At 40.9% G+C, this 22,444-nt stretch overlaps 1 protein-coding gene across 1 annotated transcript in view; it reads left to right on the top strand.

The window, feature by feature from the left end:
* Positions 1-22,444, top strand: part of LOC126485086 (uncharacterized) — a 67,273-nt gene that overhangs the window by 22,632 nt on the left and 22,197 nt on the right. Inside the window, exons 3-6 of the mRNA XM_050108695.1 lie at positions 10,011-10,203; positions 14,804-15,024; positions 15,106-15,188; positions 15,297-15,468. Of these exons, the coding sequence (XP_049964652.1) occupies positions 10,011-10,203; positions 14,804-15,024; positions 15,106-15,188; positions 15,297-15,468 (669 nt within the window). The remainder of the gene's footprint in view (positions 1-10,010; positions 10,204-14,803; positions 15,025-15,105; positions 15,189-15,296; positions 15,469-22,444) is intronic.

Here is a 22,444-nt window from a genome sequence, read left to right as displayed (position 1 = left end):
CCATCGGGTGAGCAAAATGTAGGAGACAGGTGAAAAACACTCAGATTTCAAAAAGAATATAATAATTCTGAAGAAAGCGGGTGCTGATAGATGTGAAAATTACCAGACTATCAGCTTAATAAGTCACAGTTGCAAAATACTTACACAAATTCTTTATAGACGAATGGAGAAACTGGTAGAAGTCAACCTCCGTGAAGATCAGTTTTGATTCCACAGAAATTTTGGAACATGCAAGGCATTACTGGCTACGACTTGCCTTGGAAGATAGGTTAAGGAAAGGCAAACCTAGGTTCCTAGTGTTTCTAGACTAGAGAAAGCTATTGGTGATGTTGACTGGCATACTCTCCCAAATTCTGAAGGTGACAGGGGTAAAATCCAGGGAGTGAAAGACTATTTACAGAAACCAGATTGTGGACGTCCATCCCATCCCAGTACTCCATGTGCCCCCTTACTCAACAGGCTGCAGGATTTTACAGCGAGAAAGGAAAATCATGGAATACAAGACCCTGGACCGACTTACCTACTCTCAGGGCAAGAGGAAATTTGAGTGCCTACATCCTGTGACTGACCCTCTCTTATGCTGCCGCTATGAGAACAGTTGTAGCCCCATCAGTTCCGCGAGTTCCAGTCAGTTCTCAGAGCCAGAAGGCTACACCTGCCGCCATGATGGTGGAGGCACTTTCCCCCTCCTCCCCCCCCCCCCCCCCCCCCCATCTCCCTCATTGCTCCCACACCACCTACTTCAGGAGCACTGTCCCCAAACCATCAGGGACATCAGTCTCTCACTTCTCAGCCAGAGAATCGTAAGTCTCGTTCAGTTTCTCTGGCTAGGGAGGGGTCCCTAGGTTTCTCATAGTGGGAAAGATGACTCCCACTAATGGCTGATGTGCCCAAAAGTAGCTGGTCTTAGGGCTTCACGATCATCCTCAGTCCCAGAGACTGAATCAGTGAAGCCCTCCCAGCCAGAGAAACCCAAGGATCAGCAAGAGAAATCCAGAAAGAAGACCCCCAAGACCAAGGAAATTGTGGTGGCACCCACGCCACTGCTGCGTACAAGCTCTGCGTCGAAGAGGACGTGGTGAAGATTTTGGCATCCGCTGAGGACCTAGATCTCGCCAGACACTTGGACACAATGGTTATAGCCTGTTCAGGAAATAAGTCGGTGGTAGCAGGTGATCCTGAGCTGTAGACTGCCTCATTGAGTGTTTCATGCCTTCACAGTCTCACGATCACATCATCCTCCAGTGGAATTCTGGCAGTTTTTTCCACCACCTGGCAGAGCTCCTGCAACTGTTAAGCTTTACACTTGCTTTCTCCATTGCCCTCCAGGAAACCTGGTTCCCGGCAATGCGGACCCCTGCCCTTCGCAGCTACAGGGGATATTACAAGAATCATAGTGAATATAATAGTGTGTCAGGTGAAGTTTGCGTTTGTGACCTGAACTCTGTATGTAGTGAACCTATGCTCCTTCAAACTCCTCTTGAAGCTGTGGCTGTCAGGATACAGATGACACAGGAAATAACTGTCTGCAATGTGTATCTCCCCCCAGATAGTGCGGTTCCCCTGAACATATTGGCTGCACTGATTGATCAACTCCCTAAACCTTTCTTACTTCTGGGAGATTTTAACACCCATAGCCCCTTGTGGGGTAGCACCATGTTTACTGGGCATGGCAGAGATGTCGAAAATTTGTCCCAACTCGACCTCGGCCTCTGCTTCGTAAATACTGGGGCTGCCACACATTTCAGTGTGGCTCTTGGTAGTTGCTTGGCCATTGCTTTATCAATTTGCAGCCCAGGACTTCTCCCATCTGTCCACTGGAGAGCACATGACAACCTGTGTGGTAGTGACCACTTACCCATCTACCTGTCACTCCCTCGGTGTCACTTCCACGGATGCCTACCCACATGGGCTTTAAACAAGGCAGACTGGATAGCCTTCACTTCTGTTGTCACAGTTGAATCTCCTCCACATGGTGCCATCAATGTTGTGATTGAGCAGGTCACTACAACGATAATTTCTGTGGGGAAAATGCAATCCCTCATTTTTCAGGGTGCTCCCAGGGAAAGACAATCCCTTGGTGGTTGCTGGAAGTCACTGAGGCAATTAAAGAATGTCAGCGAGCTATTCAGCAACATAAGTGGCACCCTTCCCTAGAGCACCTAATACCCTTTAAGCGGCTCCGTGCCTGCGTTCACCAGCTTATAAAATGAAGAAAATAAGTGTTGGGAGAGGTACATGTTGACCATTAGGTGCCATACATCACTTTCCCAAGTCTGGATGAAGATCAGACATCTTTTTGGGTACTGGACCCCCAACAGATGTCCCCGGCATTAACATCAGTGGTGTACTGTCTACAGACGCAAACGCGATTGCTGAGCACTAAGCTCCAGCCTCTGCTTCGGAGAATCAGCGTCCTTGCACATTGCCCCGGCACAGCTCCTGGGCCGGATCAGGTCCACGGTCAGATGATTAAACATCTCTTGTCTGACTACAAGCGGTATTTCCTCATCATCTTCAACTGGATCTGGTGCGAAGGTGTCCTTTTCCATCGCAATGGCGGGAGAGCACCATCATTCTGATGCTAAAACCTGGTAAAAATTTACTTCCTGTGGACAGCTATAGGCCCATCAGCCTCACCAACGTTCTCTGTAAGCTGGAACGTATGATGTGTCAGTGGTTGGGTTGGGTCCTGGAGTCAGGTGGTGACTTCCACTAGGGTCGCTCTACCACATACAATCTTGCGTCCCTTGAGTCTGCCATCTGAACAGCCTTTTCTAGACGCCTACACCTGGGTTCCGTCTTTTTTGATTTATGAAAAGCATATGACATGACCTGGTGACGTCATATCCTTGCCACATTGTACGAGTGGCGTCTCCGGGGCCTGCTCTTGATTTTTATCCAGAACTTCCTGTCGTTCCATACTTTCCGTGTCCAAGTTGGTGCCTCCCATAGTTCTCCCCCGTTTTCAGGAGAATGGCATTATGCAGGGTTCTGTATTGAATGTATCTCTATTTTTGGTGACCATCAACGGCCTAGCAGCAGCTGTAGGGCCGTTGGTCTCCCCTTCTCTGTATATGAATGACTTCTGCATTTTGTATTGCTCCTCCAGTACGGAGTTGCTGAGCAGCACCTACAGGGAGCCATTTGCAAGGCGCAGTCATGGGCTCTAGCCCACGGCTTCCAGTTTTCAGCCGCAAAGTCGTGTGTCATGCACTTCTCTCAGCATTGTACCACCGTTCATCCGGAACCTGAACTATATCTTAATGACGATTCACTCACTGTAGTGGAGACGTATTGACTCTTAGGACTGGTTTTAGATGCCCAATTGACTTTGCCACCTCACTTTCGTCAGCTTAAGCGGGAGTGCTGGCAGCACCTCAGTGCTCTCCGCTGCCTGAGTAACACCAACTGGGGTGCAGATCGCTTTATGCTGCTGCAGCTCTACAGACCCCTTGTTCAATCCCGCCTTCACTATGGGAGTCTGGTTTACGGTTCGGTTGCGCCCTCAGTGTTGCGTTTACTCTATCCAGTGCACCACTGGGTTGTTCGCCTAGTGACAGGAGATTTTAGAACTAGTCTGGTGACCAGTGCTCTGGTGGAGGCTGGAGTCCCTCCATTGCGGATCCGACATGTGCAACTGCTTGCTAGGTATGTTGCACACATTTGTAATTCTCCTGAGCATCCAAATTACCGTCTCCTTTTCCCACATGCGTCAGTTCATCTCCCGCATCGGCGGCGCAGGTCAGGGCTCAAGATTGCGGTTTGCGTGCAATCCCTTCTCTCTGAACTGGAGTCCTTCCCTTTACCACCTCTACTTGAGGTTCATTCATGTACACCTCCGTGGTGTACACCTCGGCTGAAGCTTCACCTGGACCTTTTGCATGGCCCTAAGGACTGCGTTAACCCTGCCGTTCTCCGCTGTCACTTCCTCTCGGTTCTTGACATGTTCTGGTGCTCTGAAGTTGTTTACACCGACAGCTCGATGGCTGATAGTAACGTTGGCTTCGCCTATGTCCACAGAGGCCATATTGAACAGCATTCCTTGCCTGCTGGTTGCAGTATATTCACTACAGAGCCTGTGGCCATACCTCGTGCACTTCAGTACATCTGTTCCTGTTATGGTGTGTCATTTCTTCTCTGTTCCGACTCCCTGAACAGCTTACAAGCTATAGACCAGTGCTAACCTCGCCATCCTGTGGTAGCAAACATCCAGGAGTCCTTATCTGCCCTGGAACGGTCCAGTCGTTCAGTGGTGTTTGTGTGGACCCCAGGACAAGTTGGAATCCCAGCCAACAAACATGCTGACAGGCTGGCCAAACAGGCTGTGCGGAAACCGCTCCTGGAGATAGGCATCTCTGAAACTTACCTGCACTCTTGTCTTACACCGCAAGGTTTTTCAGCTTTGGGAGACAGCAAACTGCGTGTCATTAAAGAGACTGCGAATGTGTGGAAGTCTTCCGTGTGGGCTTCTCACTTTGTCGGCTCTGAATTAGCCATACGTGGCTCAAACATGGTTACCTCCTCAGTCGTGAGGACCCACCTCGGTGTCGCTGTGGCTCCCAAGTGACAGTTGTCCACCTCTTGCTGGACTGCCCACTTTTAGGCGCTCTGCGGCGGACTTTTAACTTTTCCAGCACCCTACCTTCGATGTTAGGTGACAATGCCTCTACAGCTGCTTTAGTTTTACATTTTATTCATGGGTTTTATCATTTGATCTGAGTTTTAGCGCATGTCCTTTGTCCCTCTCTGTCCTCTACCCTAGGGCTCTTAGGGTGGAGGTCTTAATGTGTTGCAGGGTGGCAGGCTTCTCCTTTTATTCTCAAGGTCAGCCAGCCATGGTAGTCTTTCTTGTTTCGTTTTTAATCTCTTCTCTCTGTTTCTTGTGTATCTCTGTGGTTTTCTTGTCGTGTTTTGTCCATTGTAGTGTTTGTTGTCCTCCTGTCATTCTTCTGGTTCTTCCTTTCTCCTGTTATTGTGCCATACGTCTTTTTCTTCTCTCCCTTGGGTAATTGTTTCACTGGGAACAAGAGACCGATGACTCGCAGTTTGTCCCCCCCCCCCCAGACACACACACACACACACACACACACACACACACACACACACACACACACAACCTTTTAAACCAACCAACCGTTACTGTAGTTTGTGCTAGCTGAAGAAGTTTGACGGAGTGGAATACATATTACTGTTATTGTTGGAATAGCAATAAACACAGCAAATGAGATCATTGTGCTGTCTTTCAAATTTTATCATTATTCACATACTTCCCAAGTCTATAAGACTACGTAATGTATCGGTGGATAAGTCATGTAGCCAATTCGCTTTTTGTAGTGGCAGATGGATATTATATCAATGAAATGGTCTTGAAGTGGCCATTAAGATCTTTTGGCATTGCTCCCCGCATGTTGACCCTTCATGGCTTCTTCATTTGGCATTTTGATGCCAGCAATTTGATATTTTACCCCTTTGTTGTGCCAGTGTGGTGCACTTGTCTAAGCCAAATTCCTTGTTGGTGTCATTGCTGAAGATTATGACTGTGTTTCAACTTAAGATTTTTCATTAAGCTGCTTCGGGTCATCTGTGTGCAGCAGATATATGGAACAGTAATAGTGATCTGTTGTTATTTCAGAGTGATATATGTACAGTACTTTCAAGGCAGAAACACAAATTAAATTCAAGATGAGAGTGGTCTTTTGTTTGCTTTTGGTAAAATTACTATGTGCATTATGTTTCACCAACTCTAAATTCTTTGAACATTGACAGATTTGGGTGTTGTGTTATGTTTCCTTGTTATAACTATCAAATGAGATTTTTAGGGGAAGTGTTTTAAAAGTAAACACTGGTGTGTATAGGAGGCACAGTCTTATTCTTTCAGTGGACAGCATGTTTTAGTAGATCATGCCAATATTCCAAGCAAGAAACATTTGTCTTTATAGTATTAATGCGTATAGCTCATAATGTTTTTGCTGTTAATGTGGTTGAGTTACATTTACTGTGTTATTTCATTTCACAAGCATTTTATACTTCCAGAAAAGTAAAAGAGAAACAGTGTGATAAACTGAAGCTAACAAAGAGTGTCGAATATTTGCCGGTAGGGCAAGTTTTGGTTTGGATTATACTTTATTACGCCATTGTAGTTCAGTGATTTTTGAAGAAAAAAAAATGAGGAACTGGGTCTGAAATGTTGTTGTTGCGGTGGTCTTCAGTCCTGAGACTGGTTTGATGCAGCTCTCCATGCTACTCTATCCTGTGCAAGCTTCTTCATCTCCCAGTACCTACTGCAACCACATCCTTCTGAATCTGCTTTGTGTATTCATCTCTTGGTCTCCCTCTATGATTTTTACCCTCCACGGTGCCCTCCAATGCTAAATTTGTGATCCCTCGATGCCTCAAAACATGTCCTACCAACCGATCCCTTCTTCTAGTCAAGTTGTGCCACAAACTTCTCTTCTCCCCCATCCTATTCAATACCTCCTCATTAGTTACGTGATCTACCCACCTTATCTTCAGCATTCTTCTGTAGCACCACATTTCGAAAGCTTCTATTCTCTTCTTGTCCAAACTAGTTATCGTTCATGTTTCACTTCCATACATGGCTACACTCCATACAAATAGTTTCAGAAACGACTTCCTGACACTTAAATCTATACTCAATGTTAACAAATTTCTCTTCTTGAGAAACGCTTTCCTTGCCATTGCCAGTCTACATTTTATATCCTCTCTACTTCGACCATCATCGGTTATTTTACTCCCTAAATAGCAAAACTCTTTTACTACTTTAAGAGTCTCATTTCCTAATCTAATTCCCTCAGCATCACCCGACTTAATTCGACTACATTCCATTATCCTCGTTTTGCTTTTGTTGATGTTCATCTTATATCCTCCTTTCAAGACACTGTCCATTCCATTCAACTGCTCTTCAAAGTCCTTTGCTGTCTCTGACAGAATTACAATGTCATCAGCGAACCTCAAAGTTTTTACTTCTTCTCCATGAATTTTAATACCTACTCCGAATTTTTCTTTTGTTTCCTTTACTGCGTGCTCAATATACAGATTGAATAACATCGGGGAAAGGCTACAACCCTGTCTCACTCCTTTCCCAACCACTGCTTCCCTTTCATGCCCCTCTACTCTTGTAACTGCCATCTGGTTTCTGTGCAAATTGTAAATAGCCTTTCGCTCCCTGTATTTTACCCCTGCCACCTTCAGAATTTGAAAGAGAGTATTCCAGTTAACATTGTCAAAAGCTTTCTCTAAGTCTACAAATGCTAGAAACGTAGGTTTGCCTTTCCTTAATCTTTCTTCTGAGATAAGTCATAGGGTCAGTATTGCCTCACGTGTTCCAACATTTCTGCGGAATCCAAACTGATCTTCCCCGAGGTCGGCTTCTACCAGTTTTTCCATTTGTCTGTAAAGAATTCGCGTTAGTATTTTGCAGCTGTGACTTATTAAACTGATAGTTCGGTAATTTTCACATCTGTCAACACCTGCTTTCTTTGGGATTGGAATTATTATATTCTTCTTGAAGTCTGAGGGTATTTCGCCTGTCTCATACATCGTGCTCACCAGATGGTAGAGTTTTGTCATGACTGGCCCTCCCGAGGCCATCAGTAGTTCTAATGGAATGTTGTCTACTCCCGGGGCCTTGTTTCGACTCAGGTCTTTCAGTGCACTGTCAAACTCTTCACGCAGAATCTTATCTCCCATTTCGTCTTCATCTACATCCTGTTTCATTTCCATAATATTGTCCTCAAGTACATCGCCCTTGTATAAACCCTCTATATACTCCTTCCACCTTTCTGCCTTCCCTTCTTTGCTTAGAACTGGGTTTCCATCTGAGCTCTTGATATTCATACAAGTGGTTCTCTTTTCACCAAAGGTCTCCTTAATTTTCCTGTAGGCAGTATCTATCTTACCCCTAGTGAGATAAGCCTCTGCATCCTTACATTTGTCCTCTAGCCATCCCTCCTTAGCCATTTTGCACTTCCTGTCTACCTCATTTTTGAGACGTTTGTATTCCTTTTTGCCTGCTTCATTTACTGCATTTTTATATTTTCTCCTTTCATCAATTAAATTCAATATTTCTTCTGTTACCCAAGGATTTCTACTAGCCCTCGTCATTTTACCTACTTGATCGTCTGCTGCCTTCACTACTTCATCCCTCAGAGCTACCCATTCTTCTTCTACTGTATTTCTTTCCCCCATTCCTGTCAATTGTTCCCTTATGCTCTCCCTGAAACTCTGTACAACCTCTGGTTTTGTCAGTTTATCCGGGTCCCATCTCCTTAAATTCCCACCTTTTTGCAGTTTCTTCAGTTTCAATCTGCAGTTCATAACCAATAGATTGTGGTCAGAATCCACATCTGCCCCAGGAAATGTCTTACAATTTAAAACCTGGTTCCTAAATCTCTGTCTTACCATTATATAATCTATCTGATACTTTTTAGTATCTCCAGGATTCTTCCAGGTATACAACCTTCTTTTATGATTCTTGAACCAAGTGTTAGCTATGATTAAGTTATGCTCTGTGCAAAATTCTACAAGGCGGCTTCCTCTCTCATTCCTTCCCCCCAATCCATATTCACCTACTATGTCTCCTTCTCTCCCTTTTCTGACGAATTCCAGTCACCCATGACTATTAAATTTTCGTCTCCCTTCACTACCTGAATAATTTCTTTTATCTTGAGCTAGTTGGCATATAAACTTGTACTACTGTAGTAGGCATGGGCTTCGTGTCTATCTTGGCCACAATAATGCGTTCACTATGCTGTTTGTAGTAGCTTACCCGCATTCCTATTTTCCTATTCATTATTAAACCTACTCCTGCATTACCCCTATTTGACTTTGTGTTTATAACCCTGTAGTCACCTGACCAAAAGTCTTGTTCCTCCTGCCACCGAACTTCACTAATTCCCACTATATCTAACTTTAACCTATCCATTTCCCTTTTTAAATTTTCTAACCTACCTGCCCGATTAAGGGATCTGACATTCCACGCTCCGATCCGTAGAATGCCAGTTTTCTTTCTCCTGATAATGACGTTCTCTTGAGTAGTCCCCGCCCGGAGATCCGAATGGGGGACTATTTTACCTCCAGAATATTTTACCCAAGAGGGCACCATCCTCATTTAATCATACAGTAAAGCTGCATGTCCTCGGGAAAAATTACGGCTGTAGTTTCCCCTTGCTTTCAGCCGTTCGCAGTACCAGCACAGCAAGGCCGTTTTGGTTAATGTTAAAAGGCCAGATCAGTCAATCATCCAGACTGTTGCCCCTGCAACTACTGAAAAGGCTGCTGCTCCTCTTCAGGAACCACACGTTTGTCTGACCTCTCAACAGATACCCCTCCGTTGTGGTTGCACCTACGGTACGGCCATCTGTATTGCTGAGGCACGCAAGCCTCCCCACCAACGGCAAGGTCCATGGTTCATGGGGGGGGGGGTCTGAAATATTCTGTTGTAATTAGAAGGAACATTTCTGTTTCTGGTATATTACTACCCATGTAACCTGTGTTTTTCTACTGCAAGACGATGCAGGCACAAATCCTACTGTTGACCATCCCTGAAGTATTTTTCAGGAGTTTCACATTCAACCTTCAGGTAAATGCTGGTACTCTACCCATGCAACATGTCCACTGCCAGTTACCTGTTCGTATGTTTCCAGGAAAAAAGTGAATGTGAATTCAGAAACAGAGGTACCAGGATCATTATTTTGTGAAAGTGATTCTTTGTGTTTTAAGTGTAATTTTGGAAATAAGTTGTCAGTTTGCAGTGAGTCAAGTGTAAGTAATGCAGTGGGCATTGTAAATTAGTCGAACTGTCGTTTCCACCAAAATCTTATAATTTGGTTGATCCATACACTCAGGTCCACGTTAACATGGATTATTGGGCTCTTGGTGTATTGTGTTAATGTGATAGTGTTTACTGTAGCAGTAAAAATATTTAAATAGTATATTGATCATAATTTTGTGTCTGATTTTTGTATGTGAGCTCTTTCTCCCTGTAGGGCAGACCAGGCTCCCAAGTTAATGCCAACATTACAAGAAGAACAAATCGCAATGGGCAGGTAACGTTGAGCACAAACAAAAATAGAGAAAGCTGGCCAAGAAATAAAGACAACATACTTCCAAATTCCAGAGGTTTTAGAAGTTCTGCACCAGCTCTTATGGATATGGATATAGATTTCAATGATGAACATGGTGAGCATAAGTATCTTTTCAACATAACATTGCACTCTGAGGGGATTTTAGCCAAATTTTCTTGGTTAGTCAGACTTTTAGCTACTTTTAACAATTCTGTGGCTCTGTAGAAAGTAGTGGAACGACCACTGGAACTAGTTGACATTTTATAAAGCAACACACATCATATAGTGGAGATGCTGTGTCATAGATAGGCACAATGAAAACACTTGTCAGAAAGTAAGCTTTCAGCCAACAAGGCCAGACTGGACTCAGAGCCAGAGACTGTGGTCGTGTGTGTGTTGTTTATTTCCAATCAAGGCCCCTTTGGTTGAAAGCTTACTTTCTGACAGTCTTTTTGTTGTACTTGTCTGTGACTCAGCAATTGTTCTTTTCATAATATTGTCATATTCCATCTTGTATTTCCCATTGTTTAACATTTCTCATGAGTGACAAATAATTTACAGTAATTTGATGTGATGCTATATGCGTATCTGCATTTGTGCCAAGTCTGTTGCACCTTTGTCCCATTGGTGGAGTTGTTTTTGTTGAATGTAATTGTGGGCTGCTCTACAGCCTGTAGTAGGAGATGGAAGGAAGGGTGTACATGAAAATTTTGTGTTTCGGTGGCTACTTTGCTCAGTGGAAAGAGGAAAAAACCAGTATGGTGACAAAACTACATTTTAATACTTTCCAGCAGTCTCTCATTAAAAACAAAGTAATGCACATACAGTAATTTGCTGGAAAGTGGCTCAAAATAGAAAGCCTATATGCACACAAGTTTTACAGTTGTGACAATGGAAATTCTAATTTGCACTTCATCATTAGAGCACTCATACTAATACAGTCACTCTGAAGCTGCACAGCTTTACATGTCACCCTCATTTCAGGTACACATTTGAAGAAAGTCTGTTGACAGTTTTGGTTGTAAACTACAGTTCATGAATGTGAATGTGTTAATTTCTAAGATGGTTAAGAGCTAAAAATTCACTAAACATTAAATACTTTCTTCCATTCTTATTATTTTTCTGTCTATAATTCCACTCAAATTTTGCCCTTACAAGGAATTCTTGGAATTGTCTAGACACTTTATTTTTCAAAGGCATATTGAAACACAAAGATAGAGATTCATTGATTTCAGTCTTGGAAAATGGTTTCTGATGTATAATGGTTTTGTACAGAAACAAAACATGTATCTTTTCTATTAATTGATACATATAATTTATTGTGCTGTGAGAAAATACAGTATCAGCATCTAAAAATTTTCAGAGTAAAGTATGTAAAACATAAGAATTGCAGGAACGTGTATAAATGCAGACAGCGTTCAGTGGTTCTTTGTACTGTGGATGCAGTATAAATGTCACTGTTCTAAAGAAGGTAGGCATGTCAGTTAGGCAAAGTGCATTGTTTCCTCTGTACTACTTCTCTTATATCTTTTTTTCATATTAACTTAGATTAATCAGTATCTGAAAACTCCATGACATTAAGCACATCAAACTTTATAGGCAGGTGTGGAAACTCAACAAATCATGTCTTTTGTAGCAAACTTAAGAATATATTGTATTGATTTGGGTTCTTTATTAATTTTGCAGGTTTGTATTTGCATCTTGATGCGGAGGATGAGACATGTAGAATGATTAAATCACTTTTGTTGTTAAAAATACTTCTGACTTAGACAGTTACCACTCATTTCTGTTGCAAAGGCCTCACATTGTATTCTCTGAAAATACAGTTTTGAGTATATTTCATACTAATTGTTTTTGCTTTAGGCTGCTAGAGTTTCAACATTTCATTTTTAGTTAAAGTAAAATTCTGGTTATACACTTTATATTAAACTGTCTCAGATCATTTTTCTTGGTCGACAGATTATGGAATTCTTGCTACGTACAGTAACTGTTATGTATACGAGGGCTGTTCAGAAAGTAAAGTGACTTTTCAAATGGCCTGGGAAATGTATATTAGATTATAGATCTTTTATTTTTATATATATATATATATATATATATACGATCAAAGGCAGAGCCACGTGTGAAAGCACCCACGTGATTTACCAACTGACCTGCCTACACTGTGAAGCGTTCTATGTGGGAATGACCAGCAACAAACTGTCCATTCGCATGAATGGACACAGGCAGACAGTGTTTGTTGGTAATGAGGATCACCCTGTGGCTAAACATGCCTTGGTGCACGGCCAGCACATCTTGGCACAGTGTTACACCGTCCGGGTTATCTGGATACTTCCCACTAACACCAACCTGTCAGAACTCCGGAGATGGGAACTTGCCCTTCAGCATATCCTTTCTTCTCGCTATCCGCCAGGCCTCAATCTCCGCTAATTTCTAATTTCAATTTGCCGCCGCTCATACCCCACCTGTCTTTCAACTTCATCATTGCCTCTGTACATCCGCCCCGACTGACATCTCTGCCCAAACTCTTTGCCTTTACAAATGTCTGCTTGTGTCTGTGTATGTGTGGATGGATATGTGTGTGTGTGCGAGTGTATACCTGTCCTTTTTTCCCCCTAAGGTAAGTCTTTCCGCTCCCGGGATTGGAATGACTCCTTACCCTCTCCCTTAAAACCCATATCCTTTTGTCTTTCCTTCTCCTTCCCTCTTTCCTGACGAGGCAACCATTGGTTGCGAAAGCTAGAATTTTGTGTGTATGTTTGTGTTTGTTTGTGTGTCTATCGACCTGCCAGCGCTTTTGTTTGGTAAGTTTCATCATCTTTCTTTTTTGATATATATATATATATATATATATATATATATATATATATAGGTGCACATGTCCCGAACTTATGTTTACAGTTTAAAATGTACAGCATACTACATTTGTTTTTGACAGATAGAAAGGTTACACCTGTTTCAGTGTGCTCGGTGATTTTAGATTATTATAAAAATGGAGCAAAAAATTTGCATCAAATTTTGTGTGAAAGATGGAATCGAGTGCTCTAAAACACTTGAAAAGTTGAAAGTGGCATATGGTGAGCTGCTCTAAGGAGGAAACAGAGAGAGAGTGAGTGAGTTTACAAGTGGTAAAAGGTCTTCTAAGATGGCAGAGAAGATGCCAATGGCAAACCTGCTCCAGATGCCCCAGCACATCACCAACAGATTATAGTGTCGAAGGTGTGAAGAAAATTGTTTATGAAAAATAGTCAGATTACCATAAAAGAAGTTGCTGAGGATGTTGGCATACCGGTCAGCTTGCGTCATGCAATTTTTTCTGATGTTGTGGGCAAGAGATGTGTCATTGAAGTTCATTCAGAAACTTCTCAATTTTGATCAGAACAACTGTCACATGAGCATCACTCAGGAGCTCTTGAATGATGTCAATGATGGCCCTGATTTGCTCAAAAGGGTCATTACTGGTGACGAAACATGGGTTTACAGTTATGACATCAAAACCAAAGCGCAGTAATCCCAATGGAAGCATCCTGGAAAGAGCCAAGACTGAAGCAAGCCTGTCAAGGTCGATCAAATGTCAGTCTTGCTCAGTTTTTTCCATTTACTGTGGCATCATGAATTTTTGCCTTAAGATCGTACAGCCAATAAGGAGTATTAACTTCACATTATGCGCCGTATACGAGAAGCAATACGCAAAAAAGTCTGGGATTGTGGAAAAGCAAATCGTGGCTTTTGCATCACAACGATGCACCTGCTCATTCATCGTTACTTGTGAGAGATTTTTCAGCCAAAAACAACATGACAATAATGCCTCAGCCACCATATTCACTGTATTTGGCCCCCTGCGACTTTTTTGTGTTTCCAAAACTGAAGAAACCTATGAGAGGATGAAGATTTTCAACGATTGAAGAAATAAAAACTGCATCGCTGGAAGTACTCAAAGCTGTACCAAAAGGTGCTTATGAGAAGTGCTTCAAGTATTGGAAAAAGTGTTGGCACAAGTGTATTGTATCTGAGGGGCATTACTTTGAAGGAGACAACATGAATATTGATGAATAAATAAATATTTTTTCATAAAAGTATAGTCACCTTACTTTTTGAACACACCTCGTAAATCAGAGTTAATACAATGTCTGTGCAAGCTGTACGTGGTGTGTTAAAAAATTTAATTTTTTATTTTGTAAAGAATTTTATTTGTTCTTCTAAATCACTGTTACACCTTAAGAATAGTCGCCATTAAATATTACACACTTAAAACCGTGTGTTCTCTAATCCCTAAAGCAATTACGGAACTCTTTGACATAGTTTGCATCTCTCTGAGATACCTGTTTTTTTAATCTCGTCTGTGCTTGTGGAATGACAGCCCTTTAGCTGGGGCAAGTTTTTCTGCTGGTTTTCTTACTACAGCAAATTATCTTTGAGTGAATTGGTAAAGGAGTTGACTAGATGGGGAAATGTAATCAAACTTAAAGTTACTCTTGCTCTTTGAAATCTGAATGTGGTGTGGTCTTGTTCCACCACTAGAAATGCTTTCTTGAACCATTTTTCACTCTACTTTTGGTACGAATTGTTCTGTATATGGGGAATTATCACTCTGGCTGGACAGTGGAGTAAATATTGCCTTATCAGTCATACTGAAAAATATAAGATATATTACTTGTAAATAGTAATTGTAATTATTATATCCATGGAACAGTGGTCTTTTCTTAATTACATAGATCTGCTGCCACCAGTTATTAGACGCACAGTAAACAATGAAACTTCATTTCGTGGTCATGGAATTCATGACAGCACCTTTTCTTGGGGTCGAGATTGCCCACCGTCGCCAAGTTCTCTTCTGAGTGAACGTCGTCCATTACTTCCCAGTCGTCATACATCTACACCTGACTCTTCGAGTCTCGAAGCGATAGTAAGGAGTAGTGCAGCTCGATCACACAAGGTACTCACTTCACATTACTCTTTAACGTTTTAATAATTTTAAGTGTTCCTTGAAATGCCTTATGTTATTACTAAATTACAGAATCATGGATCGTTACTGCTTTCTGAACGAGAGGAATGGAAACGGGACAACACCTTACTGAGACCAAGTAGCCTAAGATTGCGGTCTGTACCTCTAATAATTTTGCTATCTTCATTATTTCTGTACACTGTACTAAAATTTAGTTTCGAACTAGTGTTGTTCCTGGTGTTTTATGCATATTGCCATTGCAGATCAGGACTTGATGATTCAGAAGAGGAGGGTCCATGGGCGCACAGAATGAGTTCAGAACTGAAAGCACGACTTGATACACCCAGCAGTGTTCACCACACACCATCCTCTTCTCAAGGACATAGAATTGTAGTTTCCAATTTGCAGCCAAGTGTGACCCAGGAAGATATAAGGGTATGTAGTTAAAATATGATTTTATTTTGTGAATCACTAATTGTACACAGTACACACCTTTTGTAGTGCGTGTGTCCTTGCCCCCCCCCCCCCCCTCCCCTCCCCTCTCTCTCTCTCTCTCTCTCTCTCTCTCTCTGTCTGTCTGTCTGTCTGTCTGTCTGTCTGTGTGTGTGTGTGTGTGTGTGTGTGTGTGTGTGGGGGGGGGGGGGGGGGGGGGGGATGTTGGTGTGATTGTTTTTCACAAAGTATCTGTGCAAGCTCTGTAAAACAAAGAAGCATATCAAAGGGCGCTGTGAACGTCAGAAATTGAACTGGGTAATAAATAGAAGCCTGAGACCATCAATAGCTTTATAGTGTGGTTGGAGTCCATGCAGTGTAGAGGTGGCAAAAAATAACGTAACTGATTGAAATAACCGGTTACTGAGAAGTAACGGTTACTGCGATAACCGTTCCTCTGATTCTGGCAGTTATTTCAATAACTGTTTAGTGTCAACAGTGCCTCGCGCCATCTGTTGACCGAAGATCGTACTGCGCATTTGGAAGGCGTTCTATAGACCATGGGAATAACTGTGAGACTGCGCGCCATCTGTTGATAAGAACTGTGTACTATTTCGTGGGCCTTCGTTACTTTTAGCATAAAAAATTAAATAAAGTTAATGTCCGAGCCGTGGCTGATAGGAGCTGCAGTACAGGCATTAACAAGTACGGTCGTTCCCTTAAGCCACCGCCTTACGTGTTAATTTAGCTTGGACGGGTAGTACAAGGAAAGTTACTAAGGAATTCGAGCGACTATGGAAATAACTGTCAGAGCCGGTATTCTCCTCTGGCAGTTATCGTTATTGGCTCGTAGTTCTAGTTCTCTGGTAGTTATCGGCCTACCACCACAGATAACCTGGAAGCTGGTAACGGAATAACTGTGTGTCTAGACGTTCCTGACTCGGTGACTCCAGTTAAAGGTCGTAGTTCCAGGTGATATTTCCAGAGAGGATAGTAACTGGAGCGAACAAATATTTTCGTACTGCTACGGAAATAGCCGCTGGCCATCGCGAATGACAAATAACATGTCAGAAAGTATAACATAATACAGTGGAATATAATAATTATTATCCTCATCATTTGTCAGGAGATTGTCAAAATATGTGAATATATCACAGTAACTGCTAATATTTACAGAATTGGTACACTGACAGAATAAAACACAGTTACGTACTTTTAATAAATTTATCGTACACAGAATACCCGATCTTGACTGTTGCAACCAAGTGCTGTCAAAACTGAAATATAGCAGAATTTTTACCTAAGCTGGTCTATCAGTCTCTGTTACGATATTCATCTACAGAGTAGAAGGAGGGGTCAATGGAAGCGTCTGATTCCACCCGTTTGCTTCGACGTAAAGGTGTTGTGGTGTGTGAATGTCATTACGGCACGGTGTTTATGAGTTGGTTTTTATGTGTCTGTGTGGGGGGGGGGGGGGGGGGGGGGGGGGGGAATTTGCTGGTGGTAATTAATATTTTTTTTTTTTTTTTCTAGCTGTGATGTTTTGTGTATTTATGAAGTATTGAATGTGATTTAATTTACGTAGGGATGATTGATTTGTGGACTTTTGGGATTGTGGTTTTATTTTTCGCAGTTGTAGGTGTTGGTTTTTTGGCATCAGTAGCTGTGGTGGACCTATATAGGTCACCGGAAATGACCGATTCCCATTTTCATAGTTGTGTGTGTTGATGTTTTAGTATCGTCATCTGAGGTTGACCTATGTAGGTCAAGGGAAATGTCTGATTCCAATTTTCGTACTTTTAGTTGTGGATATTGGTGTTTTGGTATGGTCACCTATAGTTGACCTATATTGTTCAAGGGAAGTGTCCGATTCCTGCAGATTTTTGTTGGTGTAGCAGAATGCTGTATTTTTTTTTTCTTTTTGTTCTTCATTTTGTGTTTTGGGATCATGGTGTGTTTTTTTTACTAGCTTGTCCTCGCCCTAAAACCCCCAACTTCCCGCAGTTGTCCCATTGGTTTGATTGTATTTTTGGTGGGAAATGTTATTGTATTATTTATATGTATCTTCGTGTTTGTTGCCATGTGTATGTAGTGACGTCATAGACACACTTAAAATAGCCATTTCCGGCATATTGATGACGGGTGGAATCAGACACTTCTGTATCAAATAGTCTTTCACACACACTGTAAACCGTGCCTTATCTGAAACCAAGTTTTTAATGGTTGCTGACTTGCTGGCAGTTTATTGAAAATGCATGTTCCTGAATATTGGACCCCTTTTGGACCAAGGTAACTAATTTTAGGTCTTAATGTAGATTGCTGTTCCCATTTCTAGTACTGATATTATGTATTAAGCTATTGGTTGGAAATACTTGAAACAAATTTCATAAAGGAATAAATATACTAGGAAGCAGTGGTTAGAATACAAAGTTCCTTGAACAGGTTCCTACATGATGTTCTTGAATTGATACCACAAACGATTTTTATTACACGCTTTTACATGCGAAAAACTTTTGCTACGTTTGATAAGTTACCACAGAATATGCTCCCTTATGAAATAATAGAATGAAAAAATGTGTTATGCCCTTCCCAACTGAATTTATTATCGAGTTGTAGTCCCAGAAATGTAACACTGTCAACCTTTTCGATCTGCATGTCTTCATATGTTATAAACATGCTGTCGCTGGAGAAATCGAGCAGTTTGCAAATCTGACATAAAACTTGGATTAGCGTACTCACACTTTCCCCAATAGGACTAGCTTTTACAGCACAGGAGTAAACGAATCTGTCACATTACGTATATTTTTTGATGTATTATAAGGCTGTACACTTTATTCTATTATGTGAGCAGCACAAGAAATTAAGCTTCGAATTTAACCTACAGTACTCAGTTTACATATTACTTCATACTTAAAAACGCACGTTGTTAACATTTTACTTAAACAGTGCTTTGACGAAGTTCCGCGTACTTTCTGTCGCAGCTGCGAAGATAATATTTCTAATAGCGACCGATAACCTACAAACATGTAATATGAAACACTAATAATCGTTCTAACATCAACTAAAATGTACCCGGAGTTAATAAGCGAAGGTTATGACACAATTCATACGACACTCCTGCTATTTCACACTACTCGCAGTTATACTGATAACTAAACTGATGGATTCCAACTATGTCGTTATTTAACTGTCGGAGTTATCGGTATTCGCTAGCGAAAAATAACTTTGCAGTTATTAATAACCGTTAACGATAACGGTTATCAAAGAATAACTGGAACTGTGATAACGGTTACTCCAGAATAACCGTTTGGCCCACCTCTAATGCAGTGAGTATGCGTAATAGAGCAACTGAAGAAGACAACTGGGTCGGTCGTCAGAATATTGTGCAAAAAATGGGACAACTTGACTGGACACTCAGAAGCTCATTATTAATCAGTCATACAGAGAAAACCTGAGAGATAACAAATATGTACATTAGTGAATTCCATCTTCTGTGGATAACTTGCATGATAAATCACAATAATGTGGAACAAGTCATTTTACATTCAAATAATAAATTAATTTGTAAATATGGTTACATGCTGACTATTTACAAGGGCACATTATTGTTTGTTTATTTTATAAATATGCAGATGTGATGAGTAGGAATTACTAACTCACATTTTACTTATTACAATAATAGAAATTCGTCTTTGGAATAGAAGTTGTTAAGGAGAAACTTTTTCAGTTTGTTTCCAAATTTTACTTTCCTGTCAGACATTCTATATCATTTGATAAGGGATTCAAAATGTTGCTTCCAGCTTTGTCCACCGCTTTGTGTGCTAATGACAACTCTAGTGTGGAGTAAGGAATGTCATTTTTTCGTCTGTTGTTGTAATTATGTACATCTTCCCTCCTTTCGAGCTGTAGAAGATTATTTACAACAAAGTTCGAGAGAATAAGGATACTGGGAACCAGTAGTCAAAATCCTTAGATAGATGTCTTAAAGGTGATTTTGGACGAACGCAGTGTATTATTCTCCCAACATGTTTTTGAGCAATGGAGACTTCCATTCCTAAAGATCAGCTAGCCCAGAACATTATTCCATATGACATTATTGAATGAAAATACGCAAAATGTGTCTACTTAGTGAGTTCTCTCTCCCCAAGATTTGTATTGACTCTTAAGTGCAAATGCGGCTGAAATAAGTTGGTTTAGGAGTTCCAAAAGTACTGTTTTTTGCAGTAATTTAGTAGTAGTAATTCTCATCAGTATGGACAGCAAAGAATTTGTTTCCACTGTATCCATTATTTTCCTACCATATATTACAGTTAATATTGGTGTAGTACCTCAGGATGTACAAAACTGGACATGTTGTCTTTTTAAAATTGAGAATGGAAGAAAGTTGATTCTTTGAAGATCTCTGTTTACCATTTCTTCTGTTTCTGTATTTATGCTTGGATTGATTACACTAATAGTGTCAGCAGCAAAAATAACTAATTGTGCATGTTGTATATTACACAGAAGATCATTTACATATATGAGGAACAATACTGCCCCTAAAATAAAGCCTTCAGGAACCCTGTGTGATTTCTCCCCAATCAGAATTACATCCCTGGACTCTATTGGTTTAATTTTTAAGTACGATTTTCTGCAATCTTTTGGTTACGTATGACATTCCACATTGATTGACTGTATCGTCAGTTACATAAAACCTCATCTTATCCATGAGAGCATTGTGGTTCATAAAGTCAAATACCTCAAATAGGTCATGGAAAATAGCAACTGGTGCAATTTTGTTTTTTAATGCTTGTAAAATCTGGTAAGTGAATGTGTAAATGGTATTTTCCATTAAGCAACTCTCCTGAAATACAAACTGTTAAGATGTTGTTGCTCAGGCGGGATACTATTCTAGAATACATGACATACTCAAAAATTTTGGAGAATAATGTTAGTAGTGAAGAAAAGGGTCATTAGTTACTGACATCTCTCTATTACAGGGTGTATACCACCCGGGAAAACTGGGAAACACCCAGGAATTTTTCGGAATTCCAGGAATTTTTCGGAATTCCAGGAATTTTTCGGAATTCCAGGAATTTTTTGGAATTCCAGGAATTTTTCGGAATTCCAGGAATTTTTCGGAATTCCAGGAATTTTTCGGAATTCCAGGAATTTTTCGGAATTCCAGGAATTTTTCGGAATTCCAGCAATTTTTCGGAATTCCAGGAATTTTTCGGAATTCCAGGAATTTTTCGGAATTCCAGGAATTTTTCATAGTTTTAGTTTTCAGTTAAATTTTTGTTGTTTTGACTGGTAAGAACTGATAATCTAGCAAAGAATGTTACTGTATCCTGTTACTTGAGAATAACACTGCAGCAATAAAACATAAATGAGAAAAAACAAAATAAAACTTTAGGAAATTTACAACAACGAAACACCATGCACGCATAAGGGTCTGCAAAAAAATGTCTCAAAGGCCTTAGGGCAAAGACTGTGCAATACTTCATAACGATAAACTGCTTTCTATGAACGTGACATCGCAACTGTTTGCATTAGGTTTGTTTGAGCAGTTGCCAGCGGGCTCATGTGCATGCGCAGTTAACTCCGTATGAGCAGTAACAGCAAGCGGCACATGCTACGAGAATTTTTTCTTGCACACTGTAGCTGCCAGATTCACACACGTGCAGAGTTGTAGTGGGGATGGGGGTAGTGACCACACAACCTGTGTTTACATTTAGTGATTCCTTGTTTCCACTTCATTGACAGCTCCCATGTCAAATGGAAACAAAACAGATTTATGTGGCTGGAAGTTCAGGTGAATTATAATACATTCACATAATTACGGAAGGCAAAAATATATTATTAATTTCAGTTTATTTTATATCCCCGTTTTTGGCAGTCAAGCATTAATCACCTTGTAGAACAATGAAGTTATTTTTGTTCGTTTGCTAAAGAAATTTGGCTTCATTAATCTTTTCCGCTGAGACCCTCAGTTTATTTGAAACAAAGTGTTTCATTCCACAGTATTGGCTAATTTCACTTCTTCACTGAATTTCAGGTGCATGTTTTTATCTTCTCCCACATATGCCATAATGCCATACAATAAAGAACCAATTGTACAGTACTGGTACTCTAAGAAAATTTACATCCTGAAAACAGCACTAAAGAGCTTAATATCAGGTGGGGTCTACTTTATTGTGAATCAGGACAAACCAATGTGTGCTTCAAGCCAAATTATACATTTTAGTAAGGTTTAAGAAATTCCAATGCTCTTAGAGCATCCTCTTATGTCCTGTTTCTCTTATGGTGTAATGTAAGACCTCTTTATGATTTACACATATGAATATCAGGGCTTCCTACATTACCGCAGCTGCGTACGCATAATAATGCTTGTTTTCTGTCAACATCTAAAATGGACCTGTTTCTAACAGCCTCGGAAAACTATTGCCAATGGTGGTTTGAAAAGCGTTACTTTCAGGGTAAATTTCCTTTTACGCAAGATGAATTATGTTATGTGGGATGACTTCCTTAAATCACAGAGCGTTTGACTCCCTTTTAAACTTAACACATTGCGGACCAGCCACTAGAAGAATTTTGAGCTCAGAAGACCAGACACTTATGTCATTATTTTAAATTTACAGGCACATTTGTGTGATGTATCTTAAAGTATAACACGCGCAAAATGAAGACGAATATTACATGTGGAAGCTTAGCTTCTCATGTAGCTTATTAATCTTAGAGACCAATATTATATGTGAAAGCTTATCTTTTCTTGTAGCTACACTAAGTTTATTAATATAAACTATTAACTTTTCCTGTGTGTTTTCATGCCACTTAACAGTAATCTTGCTATTGGCTGACTACAACATGTGTCCTATGCTCTGAACATCTGCTGTCATCAGCTGGAGAGATCACAAGGCATGAGATACGATAGGCTGACAAAAGGGCATTGCAATCACGATTTCAACGCCCCAGAAACTGACGTGCTGTGTTTGGTGGA

Source organism: Schistocerca serialis, chromosome 1 (assembly GCF_023864345.2).
Source record: "Schistocerca serialis cubense isolate TAMUIC-IGC-003099 chromosome 1, iqSchSeri2.2, whole genome shotgun sequence".
Lineage (NCBI taxonomy): Eukaryota > Metazoa > Arthropoda > Insecta > Orthoptera > Acrididae > Schistocerca > Schistocerca serialis.
Note: the sequence above shows the minus strand (reverse complement) of the source record. Positions and strands in the feature narration are given on the sequence as shown.